Below are 27,673 nucleotides of genomic sequence, written 5' to 3' on the forward strand. Positions count from 1 at the left end.
TATTGTCGGACTCGGTGGACTCTGTCAAAATCAGCACCGAGTCCGAGTCCGGCAAAAATGACAGAGTCTGACTGAGTCCGAGTCCACAGCCCTGGTCTCCCTGCTGCAACACACCTGATTCAAATGATCAGGATTGTTAACCAGCTTCTGCAGACCTTGCTAATTATCTGACCATTTGAATCAGATGTGTTGCAACAGGGTGACATAGAAAACATGCAGGACACCGGCCCTCGAGTCCCACAGGCCAAAATAAACTAATTAAAGTAACTATACTAGTACTTGTTTACGACGGTCCCGCTTCACGACATAAACATACAAACAAACATAAAAAAACATACGACATTCGGAAATACGTTTTTCAGTAAACTAATGCATTTATGGCCCAATTTCGTTGGCTACCCGCTGTACCATGACAATAAGGGCATTATATTCTGCAGATATATTCGGGTTACGTCGCCGACATAGTACGTAACATCGGAAACCGAGGTGGTGACAACGACGTCTGTCATGCCTCGTCCCCAGTTTTGGTTATGTGTCATCGTTTCTGTGTCTGTGTGCTCGCCCCTCCCTTCCTGTGTGCCCTTGTTTAGAGTGATCACACGCACCTGCCTCTCGTTACCTGTGTTGTATTTAAGTTCTGTTTGAGTGTCACTCGCTGTCGGAGCATTGTGTGTGTGTGTGTGTGTGTGTGTGTGTGTGTGTGTGTGTGTGCGCGTGCGCGTGCGTGTGCGCGCGTGTGTGTGTGCGCGTGTGTGTGTGCGCGCGCGTGCGCGTGTGTAACACGTGGACAATGCATGTCTCACGGTCACGGTTGGTTTTGTTCCTGTCTTTTGTTTCACAATTTAGTCTGTTAGTCTTGTTAGGTTGTTGGTTAGTCACGTCAGTTTGCCTAGTCTTTTTTGAGTTTGTTGCAATAAACCCTGGTCCAAGCTGCACTTGGTCGCCCTGCTCCATCTCTCCACTCCACACCGTGACAACGTCATTACACAAGAGGTATGTTTCATTATTCGTTCGCGTGTAGCCCAAAGCCAAAATAAAAGCGGCCTGTGAAGAAAACGAATACAATATTTAAAAAAACACACACAAGGATCATGACGTCAACTCCAAGTTAGCCTCCGGGCTCCCTCTGTTGAAATCGAGTCCAAAGCCTACAAACGGTGGTATGCGTAAACACTCCGACACACCGGTCGGACTGAACAACATTTCGGCTCTTACTGGAGGAATGTAAAGTACGTGAAGGAAAAACGTGCAGGACCGACGAAAGTCAAGTACAGCTCGCTGCAGAACCAATGGTGGAGCGGCCCCAGAAAAAGTCCAGCCCACCAGAATCAATCCCTCCCACAGCCAGCATTGATTTAAAGTAGTGTTGTTTACTTATTGGTTTTGGTTATGTTATTTTTTGTTTATTGTTCTGTTTAGTTTACTGGTGTATCAATGTAAAAGAAAGTGATCAATATTGATGTTTATTCTAAACATACAGTCATTCATCCATCCATCCATTTTGTCAGTGGTGTAGCCAAGCCGGGGCGGCGCCCCGGTTAGGACTCCCTGCGCCCCGGTTGAAAAAAATCGAGCTTTTTCAATTCTTCATTTAGATGCCGTTTTTTTCTTTCGGTCTTGCGCGAATGTGCTTGCGCTATTCTATGTGCGCGATGTTATCCATTCACCGTTTGCCTCCCGGACCCGGATGTTGTTTTAGCGATCAGCGAACGGCGTGGGTGATGTTCGATTTTTTTTCCTGTGGGCGCGCGCCCCTACTGGAAAAATTCCTGGCTACGCCACTGCATTTTGTATACCGCTTGTTCCCACGGGGGTCGCAGGGGTGCTGGAGTCTAAACCAAATCTTAGCTTGCAAACATCCAAAAACGCGATGAATGGATCGCGGCGATTTGTCGTGAACGATGGAAACCTACGATTTCCACAAGAATATGCAATGAGCACTTCATATCAGGGAGACACCCTGAATCGGATGCCAGCCAATCGCAAGGCACACAGAGAGGAACAACCATCTACACTCGCACTCACACCTAGGGACAATTTGGAATGCTCAATCTGCCTACCAAGCATGTTTTGGGGATGTGGAAGGAAACGGGAGTGACCGGAGAAAACCCACACGGGCCCAGAGAGAACATGCAAACTCCACACAGGGAGGGCAGGTGGAATCGAACCCACACCCTCCTAACTGTGAGGCGGACGTGCTAAAAATATGCATGGGTAGGCTCCAGCACGCCCCAACCCCCGTGGGGCCAAGCGGTACAGAAAATGGATGGATGAATTATTATTATTAAGGTCTGCTTTTCTCTCCTTTTAGAGCCGAACAGTACATTTTGGCTGTTCGGCGTCATGTAACTCCATCCATCCATCCATTTTCTGTACCGCTTAGTCCCCACTGGGGTCGCGGGCGTGCTGGAGCCTATCCCAGCCGTCATCGGGCAGTAGGCAGGGGACATCCTGAACTGGTTGCCAGCCAATCGCAGGGCACACAAAGACAAACAACCATTTGCACTCGCACTGACACCTAGGGACAATTTGGAGTGTTCAATCGGCCTACCAAGCATGTTTTTGGGATGTGGGAGGAAACCGGAGTGCCCGGAGAAATCCCACGCGGGCCCGGGGAGAACATGCAAACTCCACACAGGGAGGGCCGGAGGTGGAATCGAACCCGCACCCTCCTAACTGTGAGGCGGACGTGCTACCCAAGTGCCCCACCGAGCCGAGTCATGCAACTCATCCAAACAAAAATGATTCTCGGTTTCAGCTTTCAAAAATATACATGTTTATTAATATTAACAATAATTTTATTATTTTAAGGTCTGCTTTTCTCTCCCTTTAGAACCGGGAAGTAAACGTTGAAGGATATTAATTTGCAACACGAGCGGGCCAATCAAATATCTAGCAGAAGGATAGGGTGGGAGATGCTGCTTGTTTTGTAATATACTGTAATCTATTTTGTTCTGAAATAGTTTTCGGAGTGAGTCTCTGAGCTAAGTTTCAGATTCACGGATGACTAAGACGTTGTAAAAACAACAAAAATATAACACACGCATATGAACAAAACCGCATGATGAATAATCCCAATTAGTGTTAGAGATTTAAAAATGAAATATTGTGCGGTTGCGGATATTGTCAAACGGAGTCGGTCAGGCGCATGCGCAACACCAGAGCTGTCAGGAAAATGGCGGCGCCCGTCGATTTGGAGCTGAAGAAGGTAATTCCTCGTATAAAGATGCACGAACAACATGTACGACGCATTGTTTTGCTATTCGAGGCCTCACGTGTCTTTGCGTATAAGCTTCGAAATGTTCATAGATGGGAATGGCAACGGTTGTGCGCCGAGACTGACGGGTGATCAGCCCATTGTTTACTAGTTGTTGATTGACCGCGAGGCCGGTGCGTGTGTATAGAAAATAATGTTGCGGATGTGAAGGCGTGGTCCGGGTCGCCCTTTGAATGCAAGTAAGCGAGTTGGTGTTTGCGTCAGGCCTTCTCGGAGCTGCAGTTGAAGATGATTGACACACAGCAGAAGGTGAAGCTGGCCGACCTGCAGATCGAGCAGCTGACGCACGTGCAGAAGCACGCCAACCTCACTCACGCAGAGATCAACACGCTCACTGACAGCACGCGCATGTACGAGGGCGTTGGACGCATGTGAGTCTCCCAGCCGTCCACCTGCCAGCGATCTACACTCTGACCGCCTTCATGCACTTCAGGTTTATTCTGCAGTTCAAGGACGACATCACGCAGCAGCTCAAGGTCAAGCAGAAGACGGCTGAGGAGAAAATCAAGGAACTGGAGGTAGCTGCTTCTTTTCACGTAGCACCCTTTAAGCTCAGCCATGAGTGATTTCCTGTGACGAACTTTCCGTTGCATGTTTTGTGCATCTCAGCAGAAAAAGGTGTACCTGGAACGCAGCGTCAAGGAGGCAGAGGACAACATTCGGGAGATGCTGCTGTCCCGGAGAGCTCAGTAATTGCTCCGTCTTGGACTCGAGCTCAATAAAGCACTTGTCACCAACTGATTGATTGCTCATTGATCCGCCCGGGGTTGGGATGGGACAGCAAAGGTTTATTGTGGAAAGACGGTGCGGCGCAGTCACGTGTTGTTGGGCTTGTTGACAAAGTTGATGGAATAGGAGCCCGTGTTGGTGTCCTGGTTGACCTGGAAGTTGCTGGTGGACAGGCCGAACGGTCGCAGGACCATGTTCCCCAGCTCCTTCAGCTTACCTGCCCGAGGCCAATAAAGGTCATGGATCAACAGTCCCGATTACAAATCCGGACAACGTGGCTTCCTACCTAACATTTCTTCCTTCAGCTTCTCGTTCTTCTCATGGATCTGCTGAGGTAACCTCTGTGGAGACAGGAAGGAGTTGGACTTCCAGATCAGAACCCCAAACAAACAAAAGAGCCCGCTCCAACAACTCGTCCCATCCCCAATTAAAACAGCAACTCCGAAATTTTGGACTGAACTCACCACGCAGGCCCGCCTGGCCGCTGCCTGCCCAGGGTCTCGCTCCAGGACCTTCTGGTAGTCGTCCAGCGCCTTCTCCAGCTGCTCTGTCTGCTCGTAGAGCTCAGCCCTCCTCAGCAAGGCCTTCAGGTAGTCTGGCTTCAGCTCCAACGCTGGCAGGAGAGCCATGAAGTCAATTTGGCTGGCAGCCCTCCACAGTTAGCTTGAAAAAATCACTCACCTCTGGAGCAATCAGCAATCCCGTCATCCTTCCGGTCCTGATGCAAGAGGGTTAACATTCCTGTTTTAGTACAACTATTCCTGTTAATGCACGGCTGGCGCCACCTCGTCCGTAAGCTGGCGTGTCCACTTGGGAGACTTTGCTTACTTGCGCCGGAGTAAACGTGTTAGCATGAGCGTGCTGCCTTACCAGGTGCAGTCGGGCAGCCGCTCTGTTTGAGAACAGGATGGCTTGATCTTGGCTGAAACAGCGCGGACACAACACCAACGCTTGCGTGTAGCTCTGCTCCGCCAGAGACCAATCTGCGCAAACACACGTTACGCAGCTCAAAAGCGACGCGTGTACTATGCTGGTGAATATGATGCTCGAGCTGACCTCCATTTTTAAAGTGGCAATTTCCTTCCTCCTTCAAGATGAGACTGTGCAATCGTCGGCTCTGAGGTGACAAAAAGGTGACGGCGGTGGCCCATCAAAGCGTGCCGGTGTGTTTTTGACATCAAACTTAACCTGCTTTTACCTCTTTTTCCTCCTCTGTCAATTTCTCCTCTTCCTCCTTCTGATGCTCATCTTCCACTTCTTCTCCGCGCTCCTTCAAGTCGTCATCGGAATCGTTCAGCGTGTTCTCAAGCGGTTCTATTCTTGTGTCGTCCAGCGTCTCACGTCTCATGTCTGTCTTGGCGTGTCGTCCGTCCCGGTCCGGATGCTCCAAAGTCTCTTGGCAGTCAAAATAGTCCTCCCGGTCCACAGCGTCCTCCTCGCTAATTCTCAGCTCATCCGCTGGCCTGCTCATCCTCAACAAACGAACAACAGAGAGGAGACTACTAATATGACAGATTTTACCTGAAGTAAAAAAATTCAGAACCTTCATAATGCCCATGTTCACGACCTTGAAGAGGCCTCCCAGAACCTTTCTGATCCAAACTAGTGACTCGTCGAAAATTGTAATACTATCAATTTTTTTCTATCACCACTTGAACTTGAAGGAAAATCAGATTCGAAGAACCTTTCACAACAAGCGACTGACTAAGTGATGGATTTTAACGATTTGTTTTATGTCGCACGTACGCACACACACACAGGACAGAATACAATGAATTTGTTTCCAGACAATCAAGAGAAATTAACAAGTTCGTATTTTTTTGCGGAATTGTTGTTATTCGTGCTTCGGATTCAAAGATGACCATTGACTAGATTGATGAGCAGGGATTGTGGGTCTGACTGATGAGGCCAATCCAGGCCCTGATGGCTTGCCCACATGTGGGACACAGGTGGGTGGGTATAGTCGCTGTAATGGAGGCAGCTCGGGCATTGGCTTCAGCACGTTTTCGCAGCACGTCTTACTCTGTGCTGCATCACGTTTCGGCTGCACCAGTTCCAGTCGTGAGCCATCATCGCCAGCTTGGGTGGTCCAGAGCATGCATCTCCCAGTTGTTGGTGTCGATGCTGAAGGAAGCTTTGAGGCCGTCTTTAAAGCGTTTCTTCTATCCTCCCACTGTCCGTTTGCCCTGGCACAACTCGCCGTACAACAGCTATTTCGGCAGTCAGGCAGCCTCACGACGTGCCCAGCCCATCTGACCTGTGCTTTCTGTAAGAGGGTATCTGACTTGTATATAGACGATGGGCATGCCAGCTCGCTCAAGGACCTTCGTCAGGGATGAGAATGGCAAATGTGAAAAAGCACGTAAAAGTAGCGGGGGGTGGGGGGTCATACGCTGTCGCGGCGGGCGGGGGAATGCCCGCGAGAGTCGCCGAGGCTAACGTTGCCCGGCCAGCTAGCTGCCCCATATAAAAAATAATAATCTTGTCAAGGGATTTACACGATTCACGAAAATACTTTCGACGGAAAAAAACACGGAAATCCGCGGATCCGCGAAAAATTCTCATCCCTGCTTCGTGGATTTTGTCCTGCCATTTGATGCGGAGGAGTCTGCAGAGGCAACTTGGGTGGAGATAGTTGAGCTGTTGGGCGTGTCAACTGAAGACCATCCAGGTCTCGCTGGCGTAGAGAAGGATGGTAAGAACCACACTGCGGTAGACCTACACCTGAGTTGACAGACTGAGTCCCGTTCGCTCCCACACGTAATCACGGAGTCTCCCGAAAGCAGCGCTGGTCTTAGCGATCCTGTTATTGACCTCAACGTGGATGTTCACCGCTCGTGAGAGGGTACTGCCTTGCTAGGTGAAGTTGTCCATTGCCTGTAGCTCAGGGGTGGGCAAACTACGGCCCGCGGGCCACATCCGGCCCACGGGACCGTTTAATCCGGCCCGCCAACCCTGAACAAATTGTATTATTAAACTTTTTTTTTTTGGTCATTTTGCCTGCAATGACTGCGTTTTCCCAGTAGATGGCGAAGCGCTCGCCTGCGCATTTACTACCGGAAGCCGTGTCAGAAAGCTCGGTGCACACTTACAAGTGCGTGTACGTACTCAGTAGTACGGACTTGGCGCACTCTCGCTCTATTCGTATCAGTCCCGAATTTAGAGCGTGGGCTTTGACGACAACATTCTTATAATTCGCGCGCTGAGCTTTCAGATGCAGTTTTGCGCTAAAGCCACCCACAAACCTTCCCCTGGAATCCTTCCATTAAAATGAGTGGCCCGAAAAAAAGAAGTGAGTGCCGAATGTTAAAAAAGGGTGGACAATTTGGCTCGACGTACGCGACGTGACGTTCAGCCACATCAACATCAACCCGTCACAGATCAAGGTAAACGGACCAACACCTCGGATCTCGCCTAAGAATTGCCACAACAAATTTTACTCCAGACTATGACGCACTAGCAAAAAAGGGAGACCAACAACACTGTTCCTACTGAAAATGAACGGGAGGCTCTCAAGTTTATTGTAAAAAAATGCATTTTGAATATGATTTGTACACATAGCAGGGATTGAAACTAGCGACCATTCTCATTTTCAAACAATGCAGGATGCTCAAGGACATTGATGCACCACCTATTTGCGACTAATCTTAACCTGTAAAGTTCTTAAGGCTTACTTTAAGGAGGTGTTTCCCGTTTCCTCACCTCTGTTACCAGGTGTTTGCGAGTTAAAACTCTGCTCTGATTTTCAGATACCCCTCACCGTGTTGCTGTTTTGATTACTTTATTTGGATGTATGCTTTCACCGATTCTTCAAGATGATATATTTGGTCAGAATGTTTGCCGTTTGATGTGATCTCATAAGATAAACATCTTTCATTAATCTGACCTGCAGGCACTGAAGTGATGGAGATTGTTATTCATAATAACAGTGTCGTATTTTATGAGAATCACTGATAGCAGTTTTTTAGTGAATTATTATTTTTTTAATGCTGTTAATAAATGCATTTGTTTTCAAAAAATTGTTTGGAATATCCATGCTTTACTACCTACTAAAGGCCAAGATCTTTTATGCAATGACCTTTACAGGTCGCTTATATGACTTCACACAACGCCTCCGTCCATCTGCTCCTTGTCCGGCCCTCCGGTCCAAATTTAGAACCCAGTTCGGCCCGCGAGTCAAAAAGTTTGCCCACCCCTGCTGTAGCTTCTGCCCTTTGACTGTGATATGAGGCTACAGGTACGGCTTTCCTGGGGCAGGCTGGTACACTACTTCAATATTTTTGGTACTGCGGATTTACGATGCTTACGAACGGAGTAAAGGCTAAAAAGTCGAAAGACATGTTTGCAAACAGCTACTGTCGTGATCTCAAATAACAGTTGGACATCTAAACGTTTTCACAAAATGACATTAAGAGGAAAAACAAACTTAACCGACCACATCGTCTGATTAGTTGACTTACCTGTTAGCAACGCGAGCCCTCTATGAATTATCCAAAGCACTTCCGGGTTGTTCTTCGTCGTCGTTCGCTTTCCTCAGTACGTTCATCTTACCCGGCTTCTGTTTTGAGAAAAAAGTGCTCATTCTGGTGCAGAGCAAAACAGATGCGTTTGTCGTTTAGAAATGTTTTTTTTTTTTTTAATGTATACTTGCAAGACAATTCTGGTCTTTTGTTTCAATAGATGTGACAATATGGCTAGTTACCACCCCGTGTGGGCAAGTCAATGAATTACTATCATCAAATAAATATTCTTGATATTGACTCAATGAATTACTATCATCAAATAAATATTCTTGATATTGACTTTGATTGGAAAAAACATTTTAACCGGTAAATGTAAAAAGAAATGTGTATAAAAGACCTAACTTATTTGATCGATTTCTGAAGGTGAAGCACATCTCATCTGCGCATGCTCTAATGATTCGAGCATTAGACTGCGATTAGAGTCTAATCGTTCAAATCTAAATTTATTCCAGTCAATTAATTAAAAACGTAACTAATCCTGTCAAGTCTCAACAGAGAGTAGAGTATCAAACGACACAGGCATGTTGAAAATTGATTAAAAAAACACAGAGGTTGAAATGGTCCAAATCCCGCTTTCAGCGTTGCTTTCCACCAGTTTTAAATTTGGTAGTCATTACCTTACCCACAATGCAACCCCGAGATCTGCAAGTGGCTTATTTGAAATAACGTTTTTGAATAAACGAATAAAACCTCAACTCTGTTTAAAAAAAGAAAACCTCCGATACGTTCTTTACGGAAGAGGATTAGGGCCAGTGAAGAAAAAAAAAACGAGGGGTGACAGGATTCTGACTTTTTTTCTCAGAATTCTGACTTTAAAGTGGGAATTCTGACTTTATTCTCAGAATTCTGAGAATAAAGTCAGAATTCTGAGAATAAAGTCAGAATTCCGACTTTAAAGTCAGAATTCTGAGAATAAAGTCAGAATTCTGAGTTTAAAGTCAGAAATTGGGAATTCTGACTTTAAAGTCAGAATTCTGACTTTATTCTCAGAATTCTGACTTTATTCTCAGAATTCTGAGAATAAAGTCAGAATTCTGAGTTTAAAGTCAGAAATTGGGAATTCTGACTTTAAAGTCAGAATTCTGACTTTATTCTCAGAATTCTGACTTTATTCTCAGAATTCTGACTTTAAAGTGGGAATTCTGACTTTAAAGTCAGAATTCTGACTTTATTCTCAGAATTCTGAATAAAGTCAGAATTCTGAGAATAAAGTCAGAATTCTGAGAATAAAGTCAGAATTCTGAGAATAAAGTCAGAATTCTGACTTTAAAGTCAGAATTCCCACTTTAAAGTCAGAATTCTGAGAATAAAGTCAGAATTCTGACTTTAAAGTCAGAATTCCCAATTTCTGACTTTAAAGTCAGAATTCTGACTTTTTTTCTCAGAATTCTGACTTTAAAGTGGGAATTCTGACTTTATTCTCAGAATTCTGACTTTATTCTCAGAATTCTGAGAATAAAGTCAGAATTCCCACTTTAAAGTCAGAATTCTGAGAATAAAGTCAGAATCCTTTCACCCCTCGTTTTTTTTTTCTTCACTGGCCCTAATCCTCTTCCGTAGTTCTTTGACATAACTGATAAATTGATTATTAAAATAATCGTTAGCAGCAGCCCTTCATATTCTTACAACTTGGTTTGATCAACAGTGTAAAGTTATCGAAGAATAACGACAAAGACCCAAAAATAAAAAGATTACTTTATTACATGTTAATCTTTCTCCAGTAGCCCCCGTTCAACAAAAAGAAAGCAACTCATAAAATTTATTTTGTTTTCACATGTCCGCCGCGAGCAATAACGTCTCTCTCCTTATTTTTAGTTTCCACCGACAGCAAATAATACTGACAGACTGTACGGGCTTGACTCCGCCCACCACCGGGGCCGTGGCCACAGCAGAAGCTCCGATTGCCCACAGCGGGGACGTTAAATTTCCCATGAAACTTTTGACACCACTGACAATATGAACACGTTTGACCATACGCTCTCATACAGCGTACGATGGGACCTTGCCACTCTACAATACTCTTCATGTACATATTTACACTTTGATTGACAGGCGGAAGCAGCAGATGGGTTTTGTCTTGTATTTGTTGTTGGGTGGGGTGGGAGAGGACAGTGACGCAGAGCCGGCCGGACACTATTCGAGGGAAGCTCGGAGGGATGCTAGCAGGGTCAGAGGATGGGAAGGGAAGAAGATAGGAATCTAGGTAATGTCAAATGCAACAAAGGTAGGAGGTTAGGATGGTAGGGAAGTCAGAAGATAGGCTGGTAAGAAGGAGGCTTACCAAGATGGTAGAAGGGAACCAAACTTGGAAGGTAGGAAGCCAGGGAGTGAGGATCGCAAGTAAGTAGGAAAGGAAACTAGGAAGATAAGGAGGTAGACAGCTAGGAAAGTATCAGAAGCATAGCAGCCAAACACCCAGCATCCTGCCTGGTGAAAAAGTTAGCACTATTTTGTCAGCCTTTTTTTGTAGCAAAAATCATAGCTATTCTGTGGCAATGTGTTTTCAGCATGGAGTTTCTGAGACATGAGCCGGGAGAGGCAATTTTGTGGTAAAATTACTGCTTCATGATAGACACCTTCATTGCAAAGACAAGCATTTTTTAAGTGAAATGTAGTTTTGAAGCTTTTCTGTGACAATACGCAACAGAAAGGAATATATCTGTTGCAACATATGCTGACGATGCTGAGCCATAATAGTGAGCATTTCTGCGGCCGAAGTGCACAAACTATGTGATGGATTTGTTGTGGAGACACTTGGGAGCTCTTTTGCACACAGACAAAAATTCAGGAGGTCTCCTTTAAACATGTACTTCCAACATGTTCTTTGCATGTTGCGCTCAACGAGGCAGGCGCAGGATTGAGTAGAAAGTCAACAGCTGCCATCAGAACACCACCACTTTAAGCCATTAGCTTGGCAAGTCTCACTTCTACAATCGAGATGGATTTTTTGCCACTAATATGACCCGAGCAGGAGACCGACCATATGATGCCAAGATGGGAGACTGGACCACTATGACACTACTGGGAACTAGTATGACGCTAACATGACACTAGCCTGACACTCACATGGTAGACTCGACACGACTGTGCTGGCAACATGAGATTAGCACACCACAGACACGACCTTGGCACCACACTGATAAAGTATATGTGTAGCATGGCGCTACATATCACTAATCAGACAGGACGCTACTATGACGCTAGTATGACGCTGAGAAGAATATGACGCCGAAAAGAAACTAGCGTGACGCCAGAAGGAGGTTAACGTGAAAGTGGTGTGTCACTGAAATGGCAACGAGGACGCGACGGATGCCAGGGAGATTCTACCGTGGTGGTGACGCCGCCTTGACGTACATACCTGACAGATCAGAGAACACTAGTAAGACAGCAGCATCAACATGGCAATCATGGCACTAACATAGCTTTAGCATGGTGCTAAAATGGCAGACATGACACACGCATAGGGCTAAAGTCTGACCTGCATCTTAAGGATTCAAAAGAGAAGTCGCGGGTTTTGAAAAACAGCTAGGATTTCAAACTTTTGCCACAAACACAATGCAGAGGCAAGAGGCTGCCATAGCACTATTAGCTTTCTTGGCCTCAGTTAGTGTGATGCTAACTGGAAGGAGCTTTGGCCATGCTGGGTAGCGATGCAGCTTTTGTGTTTCCTCAATTTCCTGGGAACGCTATGTTGACCTTGATGTCATCATGGTGCATGCGGGCGCGTTAGGTATAGGAGAGGTGCGAGGCGTTGGAGGCGATGCTAGCGCTTCTGCTCATGCTCTGTTCGCTCCTGCCCCCTGACGATGTCCTCCTCAGGGCCTGGGGGCTGTTCCTCACCCCCCCGGCCCCCACGCCTCCACTTGCCCTCTGGCCTCCGCCCGGCGGGTGATGGAGGCTCCAGGGGGGCGGTGCCCCGGCCATGGAGGGCTGGCCCCAGGGCTGTTGGGAGCTGCACTGCGGGTGGTGGCTGCTGCTGCCCCCTCCGCTACTTCCTCCGGCAGGCCAGTGGCCGCCCCCCGGAGCACCGGCGCCACCTCTCCAGCCGTCCTGCGAGTCTGAGGCCACGTTGGCAAGGACCATGTTGCTGAAGCCCAGCCTCATGGATTCAGAGTCAAAGGCTTCAATCTCCCGGGCCTGACGCTCCAGGAGAGAACGGATGCGCTCCAAACGCTCGTTCTGAAGAGACAGCATCTCCTCCTCAATCTGAGGACACGAAAACCCAGAGGGGGTAATGTGATTTTTATGTAATAGAGTCTAGAGCTGAACCAATTCATGGAAGAACAGCAAACGGCATCTGGATGTTATAACGAAGGATGCCAGCTTGGATTCTCACCTTCTGCTCCAGGAGTGCCCTCCTGAGGCTGACTCTCTGCTCCAGGTCTCGTCTCTCTTTGTCGTGCTGAGCATCCGTCTGCATTTTGATTTTGCTCTGGTAAGCATTGAGCAGTTCCAGTTCCTGTTGCAGCTGCATGCGCAGAACCTGACACTCGCCCTCCTGAGCCTCGTCCAGACGCAGCTGCCACACACAAACGGAAAACCACCACACGTTCAATCGCTTGTAGACTAGAACACTAGGTTCAACTGTCTGGTTAATAGTTGTACTAAGTTCATTTTGTTTTTACTTGTTAATCACTTTTCCTGGTTCTTCTATCTCAAACAAAATAACCAGGAAAAGAACCAGGAAAAGTGGTTAATAAGTCGGAGTAAGAAAGAGAAAGGTGTGCTGCTTTTTGCGATCACGTACATAATATCAAAAGTGTTTTTGGGGGTGATGGAAAAGATCCTTCAAAAAGCGCTTTAGTAGCATTTCAGTTCATTTGATTTGATAGAAAAGCAAAAGGAATTAGTAGCTTGGACGGGAAACCAGTTCAACTGGCAAATCAATGTTCCTTCCACTGCGTCTCTAATTGTGGGGATAATGTCGCTTGTCATGTTTCAAGCCGATGAACTCGGGGTCGGAGTTGGTGCTCCGGGTGAGGAACTTACAGCCTGCGTGGAAAGCATGTCGTTGATGGAGTGGTCGTACTGCTCGGCCAGGATGGCTAACTTGCGGGTCTGCTCCTCCTTCAGCCTCTTTAGGACCGCCTTGTGCTCACACTTGGGCGTGCTCTCCAGAAGATGGTTGCGCAGAGCTTTGTACTGACGGGTTTGAGTCTTGCAAGTCTCCTGGAATTGCTTCTTGATTTGGAGCTCCTTAGACTTCACACGCATACAGACACAAACACAAATTCAGGCAACTGTTTGGTGTTTTTGCAAATTTTACAGGCAATGTAATGTGTACGCCTGTGTTTATCCATGCCAACCTTGAGGCTCTTGGGCTGCTGCCGGACTTCCATAAAGTGCTTGCGACGGAGCTCTCGTTCCCTCCTCTTGTTGTACTCCAGCTGGTTGGTGAGCTCCGTCTGGTGCTGCGTGCGGATGAGCTCGGCGCGAGCCTTTTGGATGGTGGCCAAGTGCCGAAACTCCAGCTCCTGCATGGACTCGTGATGCCGCAGGAGCATGGCGTGCTCCAGGTCCTTTTGTGTCTGACGCTTGTTCAGTTCCTAGAAGACCGCCACTGGCTGGTAAGGATGTTTCTGGGGCATATTTTTATGGAGCGGGCCTACAATGTCCACTGAAACTATGTAGTGATGGTGAAGTCAGGAATGAGCGAATGATTGCAAACACAGTAACAATACAGCCTTTGCAACTGTCCATTCTCCCCGATCACCAAATGGGAAGTCAAGATACATTGCGCGCGGGATACGTTGAGTGCGCTATAAATGAGTGTCCAACCTCTCTTGCAAGGTCCTGCTCTACGTTGTGCCGGGCGATGAGGATTCTGCGCTTGAAGCGGCGGCATTCCAGCTCCATGTACTGTCTCTGCCTCCTCAGCAGGTTGGCTTCCTCCTCAGCCTAGAGTGCACACAGCACAACAAATATTACCATAAAGATCCAAAGACACAACAGGAGCATCAGAACCAAAAGTAGTAGAAGTAGCAGCGGGATCCGAAGATCCGAGAATTGATGCACATATGGAAGAACCAAGACAAGCATTATCAGAAGAAGCATTAGAACAACTAATTCAAGTGTGATGATAGAGCTCTATTACAACCGTGGGAGGATCCTTCACAAGAAAACCCAATAAAGGCACAAGATCTGTTTATAGCAAAACCACCAGAAGAACCGTTCAAAGAAATACCAGGACAACAAGCCGAAAGATCATCAGAACAATTACTCTCACCAATAAGAGCATGAGAAAAAAACAACAGAAGTATCAGAGAACATAAGAGAAGGAAGAATGAATAAATTGATGAGCAGAAAATTTGCAATGTGACCTGGAAATGCTGGATATTCTCTTTCTGCTTGGTCAACCACTCCTGCTTTTCCTTCTTGGGAGTCAACTGATTCTCGCTCAGTTCCTGAGGAAGAAAGAGAGAGGGAGTGACCAAAATAGACAGGGAAAGAAAGAGAGCAGAGGGAAACATGAGTGAGAGGAGAAAAAGTGAGCGTGAAAGAGCGGATAAAGACGAGGCAGAGGGAGTAGGGAAGGAGTGAGTGAATGATTGCAAACATAGTTGGTGCATTTGCAATCATTCAGGGATTTTTACCCCCCCCCCCCCGCAAGAAAGAGGAGCAGATGGCCATTTTGAACCTCCTTGAGCTGTTCTTTGCGGAGTTTGTACTCCCGCTTCTGCGACTCCAGGAAGCTGCTGAGCTCCTTCTTCTGCTGCACCTGAATGTGCTGCTGGAACTTCTTCTCGTCGTTGGCGAAAGTCTTCAGCTGTAACACAGTAGTAAGCATTGGCAGATTGTCTCACACATACATATACACATACACATACGCACACACACGGCTGGTAAGATTATTGGTCCTTCGCTCCCCTCCTTGAAGGACATTTACACCTTCCATCTCACCCGCAAGGCGACCACGATTGTGAGTGATGTGAGTCACCCCGCTCACTCTTTGTTCGAGCTTCTGCCCTCTGGGAAGCGGTACAGAAGCCTGCGCTCCCGCACCACCAGACTCTCAAACAGCTTCATACTCCAGGCTGTCAGGATCCTGAACTCGCTTCCCCGTTCTGCGTAGCGTCCTGTACTTTTACTGTCTGTATGCACACTGGCTTTTATTCGTTGTGTTGTCTATTTATTATTTATTGTTACTCTTATTATTTATTGTTTGTGCCTTCTTGTTTTTTATATTGCGTCGTTTACTTGTATGTCTATCGTGTAATATGTCTTGTCACCGTGGGATAGGGAAAACGTAATTTCGATCTCTTTGTGTGTCTCGGCATGTGAAGATGTTGACAATAAAGCAGACTTTGACTTTTTTGACTTTTGACACACACACACACACAAACACACACACACGCACACACACACACACACACGTGCGCGAAAAACGATTAAAAAATGTTTCCAGTCTAGAAATGCTGGCACAGCAGGAACGTGCGGTCAGAGGCGGCAAGGGAGACTACGCCATCATGAAAAGGGGAAAAACAAATTCAATTGTTTTTATTATAAAGTCGTTTTCCTTTTAATTTCAATAATTTGGTATCATTTTGAACCAAAAATCGCTGAATCTTTACAGTTATTTTAAAACGGAAGACGATTCGCTCGGAGGAGCCAATGTCCTGTCTAGCCTCCTCTGAGGATTGCGTAATCACACGGCTGCCTATGTCAGTACCTCCCCAGTCATGAACCTCACCGCACGTCACTGGGGCACAGTATATTCAAAAGCGACTTTGTCCCTTTTGACTTGTTTCCAACACGTCCCTTCGGAACAAATGAGCGTGTGTTCTTACATCCTTGTCGAGGGAGGCATGGTGCTTCTTCAGCAACTTGTCCATCTCCTGGGTAATGTTGCTCCTCTGGCCCTCGAGCTCTTTGTCCAGACGCAGCCTGTGCTCGTCCATCTCGCCTTTCAGCTTGTTTTCCAGCGCCATCAGGTGCTTCTGGTGCTGCCGCCGCATGCGCTTATAACCCGACATCTGCTCACGCAGCTCCGAGTCCTGCTCATGCTCCTGCATCTCGCGCGTCACCTGGACCGGGGCGAATCGAGAGAGACAGCCACAGAGAGATGCATTGACATGATAGTGCATCCTCAAAATTCAGTGAGTGTTACTTTTGTTAGGGATACACAAAAAGTCCTCATAAAATAAAAAAATTTGCAAAATACAATCAATATTTCCCAAAATGAATTTGTTGAAATGGGTGCATACTTTGTCCTACATAAAACAAAACAATATGAGTCAAGCATTTGGTTTGATTAAATTGATTGATAAATTGTAAACAAAAGAAAAAACATTTGCAGCAATTTCACATTTTCACGTCACATTTTTTTAATTAAAATATCAATCATTTCACATACATTTATTTGGTCTAAATCCTTGCTTGATTAATTTATTGTGAATAATAATGGGAATTATTTCATTGAGCATTTTCTCTATTGAAATAAGAATAAACATGAACCACATTGGTAAAATAATTGATACATTTTTGTTTTTATTTCATATGTCCAAAAAGGAGCCTTTTTGGACGTATGTACCGTATTTTCACGACCATAAGGCGCTTCGGGTTAAAGGGCGCAGACTAAATTACAGGGTCTATTTTGTATTTAACCCACACATAGGACGCACCACATTATAGGGCGCATGCATGCCATGACTTATGGTAAACACAAAACAACGTCACGTGAGCAAGAAAGTGAGTTCGGTTGTACTATATTCTACTGTCTAACCATGTACTCTACTGTACTCACATTATTCATACGCAAATCCGTTCAAGTCGTCATCTTCTGCATCCAAATTAAACAGTTGGGCAAGTTCGCAATCTGACATGCCAATTTCCCTCATCATTGTGACGTTGCTTTTCGGCAATGATCCCGGATTTCCAGGAAGCTTGAATTGTGCATCGTAAGCATTTCTCTTTGTCTATGCTATTTTAGAGGGTCCTAATGCTATTTTCTTTGCACAAACGATTGTATTTATCAAAGGCAGTGGAGTTCTGATTGGTTCATCGGGTCTACATATTATGCCTGTATATTACATCTCTGTGTGGCTTCCGCCACACAAAACAACTTTACAGACTTGCACAAACGGTAGTATATATTTATCAATGGCGACGGAGGTACGTACTTTGCACGGACGATGGTATTATTTACCGATGGTGGCGGAGGTACGTATTCCTCTACATGTCACATCCAGTCCTGATTGGTCTACCGCCCCAAACTACGTAAAACGTAGTGTCCTCTGATTGGTTCATCGGGTGCCTGTATATTACGTCTTTGTGTAGCAGAAGCCACACAAAACAACTTTACAGATTTGCACAAACGGTAGTATTTATTTATCAATGGCGGCGGAGGTATGTACTTTGCTCAAACAATAGTATTTATCAGGGCTGTGGACTCGGTCGGATTTTTGCACCGAGTCCGGCCTCTTGGCCATGAGTCCGAGTCCGGCTGTCCATTTTTTCTGTTAATTCATGTGACTGCTTAGTCTTTATTCAAGGCTAATTTAGATCAAAATCTAAATAATTACAACAGTTTTGTGATGGCTTTGTCTTTATTAAACATATAAACAATACAATAAACAGATATTTTCAAGTTTTAATCATTAATTACACCATTATAGCTCAGACATTTATCTAAACACAATTAGTGACGACCCCTTATTTGGAAAGCGAAAAACCCATGTCGTACGGCGTCAGCACTATGTTGTTTTCAATAAAAACATGAAGAACTCACGTTTGAGTCAGTCAATTTTAATTTTTATAAAGGATTATTCTCATTTGATGCTATCCGCGTTCTGCCATTGAAGCGGGGTGCATTCAAAGACGGAACCCTCATTCATTTCACCAAAACGCAACAATATAATTACGTGAGCTCTTTGCATAAACCTCGATGCAAAGAAACTCCTCTTTTTGGGTACAGGCTACAAGGAGTATATATTACAAAGGAGACTTTATACTTAATTGTGATCATCATTCATCCATCCATCCATTTTATTTTATTACTCAGGTATTTTCAAAGCAAATTAATATTGTTGCATTTATTAATTTGCTTTAACATGACAGCGCAATGTAATTAAAAGCTGACACGATAGCAATGTCAAACGTGTTCATTTAAGAAAAAGCCACACACGTTTTGTGATCAAATCTTTCATAACGAGAATGATTTGAGTGAATTGATTTTACAATTTTTATCCCCCCTCCCCACCATCTGTCACTTTGCTTGGGACAAAAGGAGCCTTCAGAACTGAAATTTTGTCTCAATTATTCATTCAAATCAATTCACTCAAATCATTCTCGTTATGAAAGATTTGATCACAAAACGTTTCCGTCTGTACGACTGGTTTTTGAATGCACCCCGCTTCAATGGCAGAACGCGGATGAATTTAAAGACATCCAATGAGAATAATCCTTTATAAAAATTAAAATTGACTGACGCAAACGTGAGTTCTTCATGTTTTTATTGAAAACAACATAGTGTTGACGCCGTACGACGCCGTACGACGCCGTACGACATCGGCTTTTCGCTATAATTCGGTATAATTCAACGTAGTCCACACTCACCCAAAGTTAAGGTTTCATGGGAATATTATTGTATAATTGTCTGGACCATATATGATAATTGTTTAATGGTAGTTATTGATAGATCTTGAAGATGTCAAGTTATAGGTTCATATAGCACGTTCATTGTAAGAGGGGAAGAGATGTTGTGTATTTTGGGATAACTCAAATTCCGTAGTAGAAAAACCCCGGAAGTGGGATGGGCGCATTCTGTGTTGTTGTGGTACGCCCTGTGAACGCACTGTGAGTAAGGAATAAAGCAGTTATCATTCACGTCGTTGGCCGACCTATTCTTGCTATCTAAGAACCTGGAAAATAGTAAGGATATAACATATCACGGGTCATTACGACGAGTTTGGTGGAGTTTTTACTGCTTCTCCCAACTCTTACCGCGCTGACTGTAACCTGACACTCTCTGGCTGCGTCTTGCTTCTTTTTTTTTTATTGTCGGACTCGGTGGACTCTGTCAAAATCAGCACTGAGTCCGAGTCCGGCAAAAATGACCGAGTCCGACCGAGTCCGAGTCCCCGAGTCCGAACCGAGTCCACAGCCCTGGTATTTATCTACCAATGGCGGCGGAGGTAAGTACTCCCGTATGTGTTACATACAGTCGTCTGATTGGGTTACCGGCCTATTAAGCGCACCGGGTTATAAGGCGCACCTTCAATGAACGGCCCATTTTAAAACTTTGTCCATATATAAGGCGCACCGGACTATAAGGCGCATAAAATAGAAGCTTTACTGCAACAAACTGAGGTTGACTAGGGTTGCGGTATGCACCCACTAGCCAATAACCAACGAGCCCTCTGTAAACAATCGCGTTTCTCAAACAATCTCCTATAAAATGATTGGAACTGACTAAAGTTCGATCTAACGCATTGGTACTACTTACCTATGTTTCCCTTCCATATCGATCCGTAGATTTACCCGAAACATTAACGGAGCAGCCTATTTTGAAATGAAATAGCCTCGCGGGTACAACAGCTATCGTTATAGCATTAGCCATCCGCAATTTCCTATGAGCCTCAGCTCGCAATCTCCCATGAGCCTCAGCAAAGTGTAAACAATCGCGTTTCTCAAACGATCTATAAAATGATCAGAACTGACTAAAGTTCGATCTAACGCATTGGTACTACTTACCTATGTTTCCCTTCCATATCGATAGGTAGATTTACTCAAAACATTAACAGAGCAGCCTATTTTGACATGAAATAGCTTCGTGCGTATAGCAGCTATCGTTATAGCATTAGCCATCTGCAATTTCCTATGAGCCTCAGCTCGCAATGTCCCATGAGCCTCAGCAAAGTGTAAACAATCGCGTTTCCCAAACGATCTCCTATAAAATGATCAGAACTGACTAAAGTTCGATCTAACGCATTGGTACTACTTACCTATGTTTTCCTTCCATATCGATCCGTAGATTTACTCGAAACATGAACAGAGCAGCTTATTTTGACATGAAATAGCCTCGCGCGTATAGCAGCTATTGTTATAGCATTAGCCATCCACAATTTCCCATGAGCCTCAGCTCGCAATCTCCCATGAGCCTCAGCAAAGTGTAAACAATCGCGTTTCTCAAACGATCTCCTATAAAATGATCAGAACTGACTAAAGTTCGATCTAACGCATTGGTACTACTTACCTATGTTTCCCTTCCATATCGATCTGTAGATTTACTCGAAACATTAACGGAGCAGCCTATTTTGAAATGAAATAGCCTCGCGGGTACAACAGCTATTCGGTGACGCCCCCTGACTACAGTTACCGTAATGTTGGAAAGCGATGCGACCTTGTAATTTACTAGTCGTACTAAAACATTTTGGCAGAGCACTGTGTACAACCAGCATGGATCAACAAATTCATCAATTGATCCATATATAAGGCGCATCGGACTATAAGGCGCACTGTCGACTTTTGATAAAAATTTAGGTTTTTAGGTGCGCCTTATAGGGCGGAAAATACGGTAAGTATTTATTTTGAAAAGTATAAAAAAAATTGGCGATTCTCTCCCAATTACATCCGTCGGTTCAGGTCAAGACGCTCGTCTCGGTCACGTGACATGTCACCTCAGCGGAGCCCGCGAAGCAAGCAAAAATGAGCAAGAAACAGAGATGTTTGGAAAGCTTCTTCGGAAAGGAAAAAAAAGCCCAATGAGGAGACGGAAGAAGAAGAGGCTACGATTTCTAAGAAAAGGAAAGCTGCATTTAAAAGACTATGACGCGCCAAGCCCACTCTGCATAATATGTGGCGACAGGCTAGCTAACGAGGCAATGAAACCCTCAAAACTGCACATGGAGACCAAGCATCCTGCATTAAAAGACAAACCTTAACCACTTTGGGTGTCATTGTCTCCGATTACGCCTAGATGGGACCGGCTCGTTTCTGAGAAACAAGCTCAGTGTTCCCACTAATTCAATGTAATGGTGAGATTTATTTTAATGTCGTCTATACTTGTTTTTATGCCAGTCGTATCATTTTATTTCATCGTATTCATATATTTATTATAAATGTATTATTTATTTATATAAATGTATTATTTAGTTATATAAATGTATTATTTATTTATATAAAGGCCGGCCCGCGAAAATATTTCTGACACGTAACCAGTCCGTGGCGCAAAAAAGGTTGGGGATCACTGCTCTAATTGGTTCATTGGGTCTTCATATTACGCCTGTATATTATAGAAGCCACACAAAACAACGACAGATTTTTGAATTTGGTCCACACAAAAGGGACACCTTATTAAAAGGCGCGCCTTTGTTTTTTGAGAAAATTAAAGGCGTTTATGTGCGCCTTATTGTCACGAAAATACAGTAATCACAAATGATGCAATTCAAGTAAAATAATGAATCATTGATATTAATGTTGACACCCACACGTTGCCTTGTCAAAGTTGAGGTTTCTTACCAGGGAGGCGGTGCGGATGGTGGCAAAGTGTTCGCGGTTGCGCTGATGCTTCCTGGGAGGCGCCGCCATTGGAGCTGCTCCCGCGATCGCCACTGCAGCCGCCGCCTGGGGCTCCGAAAGTTGACTGCCTGCTGCCTGATCCCCAGAGAAAGCTTCCTCTTCCTGCTGACAACACGCCACAACTTGCAACCAAAATACGCGATTCGGTGCAAAGCTGGCCTTTTGGGGCACCTTGCAAAAATTGCTATTCCTTATTTTCATGCATTTTAGCAGAGTTTGTGCTAGTCCTTGGACAAGAACTTGTGCAAAAAACACACTTTCATTTGCAAAAACAACAACAAGACAACTTCTCTTTTGCACTTTGACTCAAATTCTGTTTCGGATTTTTTCATTTTAAAATGGTGACGAGCTTTGCTTACGGGTTTGAGGTGAATGACAGAGCTGTTGGACATGACTGTGCGGTCGCCGTCCATAAGGTCCAGCTCGCTGCGGCTGCCGTCGTTGAGGCTGTTGACGGAGCTGCTCTGCGAGCTGGCACTGATGGACATGCTGGGGATGGACTGATTGCTGCCTATGCTGTTCACCGTGCCAGCCCGCCCACCGCCTGCCTCCTGAAGCGGGAGACAAACGCACAAGCAAAACCTGCAGTACCAGAAGACCTTCTTGGAACTTTCCTCAGTTCGTTTTGCATGGCGTGTTAGCAGCGAGCTACCGGGGGCAACCGTGTGCCAAATACTCAAGGTCGCAGTTGACGTCTATCTTGTCCCTACCTCGTCTGGGTCGGGCGCTTCCGGAGCCGGTCCGTTGTGGGCCTCCGGCAGGAGGATCTTTTTCATCTTGCGGTACTGCAGGTTGTCCAGCTCTCGCACAGCGTCCTTGGTTCTCACGATCAGTTCGGTCAGGACCGAGTCAGGACGCTCGCGCTGCAGGAATGCGTGCTGCGGGCCAATGCCAAAACAAGCAGTGTCGGCTTTCCCGCGGTCAACGCGTCCATTTGTTTGTCTTCCTTTCACGGTGACGGGACAATAATTGTCCTCATTGTACTTAACACCAAGAAATAAATACACTCTAAAAAATGCAAATGGGACATTTATCATGTCGTTGCTTGACTTGGACATACGGCACATTGTCAATGCAAATGAAGTCGCAAAATGTGTGAAAAGAGCAAGCGTGTGTGCGTTCTTACGCCCAGCATGTCGTCCGAGTGCGGTCGGTCCTGCGGGATCTTCTGAAGGCAAGAGTCGACAAAGTTGCGGAAGTAATCGCTCCTGTGAGGGCAATACAAGGGCTCACTCGTGAGCCGCTGCAGAAATCATCGTTGCAAAAACGTGCCATTGAAAATCATAATGTAAATATGCTAGCAAGCTGAGGAGATAAGACGGAGCCAGTTCAAGACATTGCGAAGATCCGCTTTTATGCGGTGGTGCGTCACCTGCAGATGGTTTCTTTCGAAAGAAAAACATACGTGCGTGCGTGCTCACCATTCGCTGGACTGAAGCACGGGACTTTCATTCTGAGCAATGTGGTACAAGGCACTCATTGCGTTCATGTTGAACAAGGGCGGCTTCCTCTCCGCTGCAACAACGATGATTTGTGATTTGGTATTCTCATTCTCAGACTTTTGCGATTTGGACTGTCCAGAGACATTACCGAGTTCAATGCAGGTGATGCCCAAAGACCAAACGTCTACCTTGCCGTCGTACTGGCCCTCGTCCATGGCCAGGATCACCTCGGGCGCCATCCTGAAGAGGACAAAAAAGACAAAGGATGCAAAACGTACGCTTTGGAATGCCATTTGACCTTGTTGCTGTTGTGGATGTTCACGACACTCAGCTCCGGGCTATGGCTGTCGGTTTTCTCAGGCAGCTCGTAGATTTGAAAAATAGAGCAACATGCAAGCAACCTGAATTGGAAGGAATTGCGTTCTTTTGTTTTGCCCAATGCAGATGTGAAAATGATCATACCGGAAGTTGAGAAGCCATCCAAAGAAAATGTCAAAGTGGCATTTAAGTGGTGACCACTTCGTTAGCGGTGCACTGACCAGTAGGGCGTCCCCACAAAGGAGTTGGCGGGCGAGGCGATGGAGGCGGAGCCAAAGTCAGCCAGTTTGACCTGTCCCGGCTCCGTCAGCAAGATGTTTCCCGCCTTCACGTCTCTGTGGCACCAGATGAACAAAAAGTGTTAAGGTGGCGGGCGGGTGGGCTTGGCGGGTGCGCAGAGGGCGGGTCGCCACCTGTGGATCATGTTGTGCGAGTGCAGGTAGGCCAGCCCCTGCAGGGCGCCGTGCGTAATGGCAGCAATCTCCACTTCCTGCAGAGGCTTCTTGTGCACTGCAAGACACAAGCAACAAGCAGGGTCAGCTCATTGAGCATCTTTGCTCCCGCCTATCCCTGCGGTCAACAACGAGGAGCTCGAGGTGCAAGCTCACCTTCCAGGAGGTCCGAGGCCGAGCCCAGGCAATACTCCATCACCAGCTGTGCGACACACATGTACGCACATATGTAAGCGCCACATAAGCACCGGCAAGGCCATGGTTGAACATTGTTCACATTTGCTTTGACGCCCATTTGTTGCTTCTTAAGCAAAATGAAATGAATCCAGTCCATTTGAGTTCTTGAGGACCTCGACGTCCTTCAAAGCAAACATGTTTTTCACATTTGACAGCCAAGACCAACCCAGGCGATGTGCTCGCGCAGGTAACATCCTTTGTACTCAATGCTGTTGGGGTGTCGGATCCTCCGAAGGAACTTCACTTCTTTGATGATGTCCTGCCACTTCTGAGGACACGACAAAGGAGAAGGTGAAAGAATACCTGCGTGTGGCAAAAATGAATTAAACTGCAAAATGGAACCCATGAGGTTTTGAGCATGGCACTGGACAGTACTTCAAGAGCAGTCAAAACAGAAGAAGGGCTCAAAGACACTCAGCATGCAGGTTCACCTCGTTGGACTGCTTCCCGCTGTACGACATCTTTTTGATGGCCACCACCTCGTTGGTGCGCACGTCGTGCGCCTGCTCGGTCGCATCCGCAACGACAGAAAGGTGACCATCATTAGTACATTCACTTTCTAGAAGCGGGCGCGCACATAGATTACGGGCAAAACTCAGTCGGACGTACAAAGTAGACGGCGCCGAAGCTGCCATGGCCGATCTCGCGCAGGTCCGAGAAGAGTTTCTCCGGATCTTCCTTGAAGAAGAGCTCAGCCACATCGGGGTCCTTCAGGTTCCCCGCTCGCGCCGACGATGGCATGACAAGCGTAGTGGCCGGCCGGATGGCTAGAGGGCTGGTGGGGCGCCTCCCGGAAGGACCCCGCGGGACGCTGAGGCTGCTGAGCTACGCCCGAGCGGCTCCGCGCTCATCGGAGGAGACACGTGGACACGCCCGTGGACGCCTGCCAGGACAAGGAAGGCAAAAACAAGCAAACCCATCAAAATCTCTCCCAAGGATGCGGCACTAGCACTGTCGGCCGTCAGGATGGCCGACATATCGGCACCTCTCGCTTGTGTTTCGTCTCCGTCTTTTTCTTTTTCTACGCTCCAATGCCAGGCTTAGTCCAACCTGACCGTTTCCACAGTCTCAGACTAAGTCGGAAGCACGTTTAAGAGTTGGCCCAGAGTCTCTGCGCGCTGCCAGCGTCTCGATGAAGGGTCATGTTCCGTCCAGTTTTCGATTCCGTCTATCCTTCGTCGTGTGAGCAGATAAGAGATGATCGTTCTCTAAGGGTCTTCTCAGTACAGATAGCAGGGATGACGCTACACCGGGACTAGCCTTGTCAGAAAGTTGTAAAGGCCCAGTTGAGCCTCACAAACATTTGGGGGGGATATTCCGAAACATATCTATTGCTGTTTTTCTCTGTATTGGTCAAAACCCGGGAGAGGAAAAAATCCTTAAGCCATGCGGTTGAGACAGACCAAACCAAATGGAATCGCAACAGCGCCGATCCAAAGCACTCAGCTGTTGACATTTAATCATGAAAAAGGGCCGTTGTGCTTGTCCAGCCTTTAATGGACACGGGGCTACTTGCTCACCGGATAAAAGGGACTAGAGATGGTTTACCTGTGGATGAATAAGCGCGCGCACACGCACACGCGCACACACACACACACACACACACACAATCGTGATGTTGCTGAGCGTTGTGCGGCAGCGTCGAGGGAGTGGCGCGCTCCGTCTCCCTCCCGCCGCCGCCGAACGCTCGGCAGGTTAACGTAGCCGTTAGCACAACAATCCCAATGGCCACATTTTGCCCCCGCGCGCATCGATGTGTTACGCAGATTGTCGCGCAAAGGAATCCGAAATGTCACGTAAGCGGCGCTGGGACTCGTTTGGAACGCTGTCATTGGCGAAGGCGTGAACGACAGCAACTTTGGCTTGTCCGGCTAGCCTAGCGGCTTAACGTCCGTCCTAACTGCTGGACTTGCGAGACCCACCTGGCGGAAGGTGAATCTTCGCAGCTTGGCAAAGACAAGTGGGAGGCGCCGCCAGAGCCCGGAGAAGCTGAAACGAGACGAGCCAGCGTCCTTCCAGGGAATCCGAGCTTGGAGCGCTAGCCGACGGCTAACTAGCGCGGCTGCGGGCAACTGCAGATCAAGTCTTCTCGACTGGGGAGCAAAAGGCCTGGCATTTTGGTGGTGGTGCCGGGTGCTGTCTGTCGGGCAGCCGGTATGGGTCGCGTCGATACTCCGTGGACTCACGCTAGCTCGGCGGCGGCATCGCAACGGTTGCGAAAGGCGACGACTCGGGCCTGCCTGCTGCCACCGACAGGCAATGTTGTGAATGACAAAATCGCGAGAGGACAAACGGACCGACACGGCAGAAACAGACATAGGAAGAAGGAGGCAAGGGAAGATTGGACAGGGAGCACAAAGGACATTGTCACACAACAAAAGTTATACTGATCTCCCTGTGCGTTATGTACTTCGTGTACGTTGTCAACAGTTCATCAGCCAGCCAAACTCATGTATAGAACACTTGAGCCAGGATTCAAAGCGTCTTGCTCCCTTTATTTCTATTCAGTGTTAAACACAACGAGTGAAACTGCAAGTGAAACAACAAACACACTTAGTTTCTTCTGTTAGTATTCTTCTTATCTTATAAACAATAATAAAGTTATCCAATAAAACAATGATAACTTACAGCCGTTGATTCCGTGCGCATAAGGAGAGGAGAAAGATTCGCTGACGCGATTAACGCTAACGTCCCTCAACTCATCAGTTGTCAAGGTGCTTCAACCAAACATGCGCAGCTTCCGGTGCATTTCACAATACATTTCCGGTTTGCTTCCGAACGACAAATAGTAAGTTAAATTCTGCAGAATAAAGGGGAAATATACAGCGCTATTAGGAACGAAATGAAACATAAGTTAAGTAAGACGTGCGTATTTGTCAGTGCATCTGCTCGGATGACAGTTAAAATGACCAAACTGCTCAGCAGCAGTTGGAAAGAAGCAAAATGTGGAAATGGATTCGAATCCCGTTGTATGTCTTCTGTGTCCGTGTGTAATTTTTGTGAACTCTGTCAGCTTAATGTTGTCTGTTTGAGCTTGCGCGCGAAGGGACGCTTGAAGTGTGTGTGTGTGTGCGTGCGTGCTCGTGAGTGCGTGCGTGTGGTTATGCTCATGAGCGCGCATGGGGGTGAGCTTGGGTGTTTGTAAAACCACCAAAAGTAACGGATAGTAGAGTGCGC

General features: G+C 46.5%; 3 protein-coding genes across 10 annotated transcripts; 1 reads left to right on the plus strand and 2 right to left on the minus strand.

Moving 5' to 3' along the window:
* The first annotated feature begins 3,098 nt into the window (after positions 1-3,098).
* On the plus strand, positions 3,099-4,014 carry pfdn1 (prefoldin subunit 1). The gene is made up of 4 exons (XM_061298892.1): positions 3,099-3,208; positions 3,482-3,648; positions 3,711-3,795; positions 3,887-4,014. The coding sequence occupies exons 1-4, from the start codon at positions 3,149-3,151 to the stop codon at positions 3,968-3,970; spliced, it is 396 nt and encodes a 131-aa protein (XP_061154876.1). The 5' UTR covers positions 3,099-3,148; the 3' UTR covers positions 3,971-4,014.
* Positions 4,015-4,018: 4 nt separating this feature from the next.
* Positions 4,019-8,699, minus strand: ttc1 (tetratricopeptide repeat domain 1). Of its 3 annotated transcripts, XM_061298891.1 has the most exons (8): positions 8,467-8,695; positions 5,205-5,478; positions 5,063-5,123; positions 4,877-4,989; positions 4,688-4,724; positions 4,471-4,619; positions 4,293-4,347; positions 4,019-4,223 (listed from the first exon to the last, which is right to left on the minus strand). In XM_061298891.1, exons 2-8 carry the CDS (start codon positions 5,475-5,477, stop codon positions 4,093-4,095), a joined length of 819 nt encoding a protein of 272 aa, XP_061154875.1. In that variant the 5' UTR covers position 5,478; positions 8,467-8,695; the 3' UTR covers positions 4,019-4,092. The 3 variants fall into 3 exon arrangements, with proteins under 3 accessions (XP_061154875.1, XP_061154874.1, XP_061154872.1); XM_061298890.1 differs by having other exon boundaries at positions 4,688-4,747; positions 4,877-5,123; positions 5,205-5,505; positions 8,467-8,699; XM_061298888.1 differs by having other exon boundaries at positions 4,688-4,747; positions 4,877-5,123; positions 8,467-8,698.
* Positions 8,700-10,212: 1,513 nt separating this feature from the next.
* Positions 10,213-27,240, minus strand: LOC133168425 (serine/threonine-protein kinase TAO1-like). Of its 6 annotated transcripts, XM_061299984.1 has the most exons (22): positions 27,125-27,191; positions 26,419-27,025; positions 25,106-25,379; positions 24,928-24,999; positions 24,663-24,764; positions 24,416-24,461; positions 24,221-24,317; positions 24,029-24,142; positions 23,638-23,729; positions 23,469-23,562; positions 23,174-23,255; positions 22,758-22,925; positions 22,407-22,598; positions 21,988-22,152; positions 16,317-16,553; positions 15,167-15,295; positions 14,850-14,933; positions 14,308-14,427; positions 13,836-14,075; positions 13,519-13,731; positions 12,866-13,048; positions 10,213-12,735 (listed from the first exon to the last, which is right to left on the minus strand). In XM_061299984.1, exons 3-22 carry the CDS (start codon positions 25,235-25,237, stop codon positions 12,256-12,258), a joined length of 3,042 nt encoding a protein of 1,013 aa, XP_061155968.1. In that variant the 5' UTR covers positions 25,238-25,379; positions 26,419-27,025; positions 27,125-27,191; the 3' UTR covers positions 10,213-12,255. The 6 variants fall into 6 exon arrangements, with proteins under 6 accessions (XP_061155968.1, XP_061155967.1, XP_061155971.1 ...); XM_061299983.1 differs by lacking the exon at positions 26,419-27,025 and having other exon boundaries at positions 27,125-27,240; XM_061299987.1 differs by having other exon boundaries at positions 22,407-22,595; positions 26,419-27,216.
* Positions 27,241-27,673: the final 433 nt, after the last annotated feature.

Source organism: Syngnathus typhle, linkage group LG15, assembly GCF_033458585.1.
Source record: "Syngnathus typhle isolate RoL2023-S1 ecotype Sweden linkage group LG15, RoL_Styp_1.0, whole genome shotgun sequence".
Taxonomy (NCBI): domain Eukaryota; kingdom Metazoa; phylum Chordata; class Actinopteri; order Syngnathiformes; family Syngnathidae; genus Syngnathus; species Syngnathus typhle.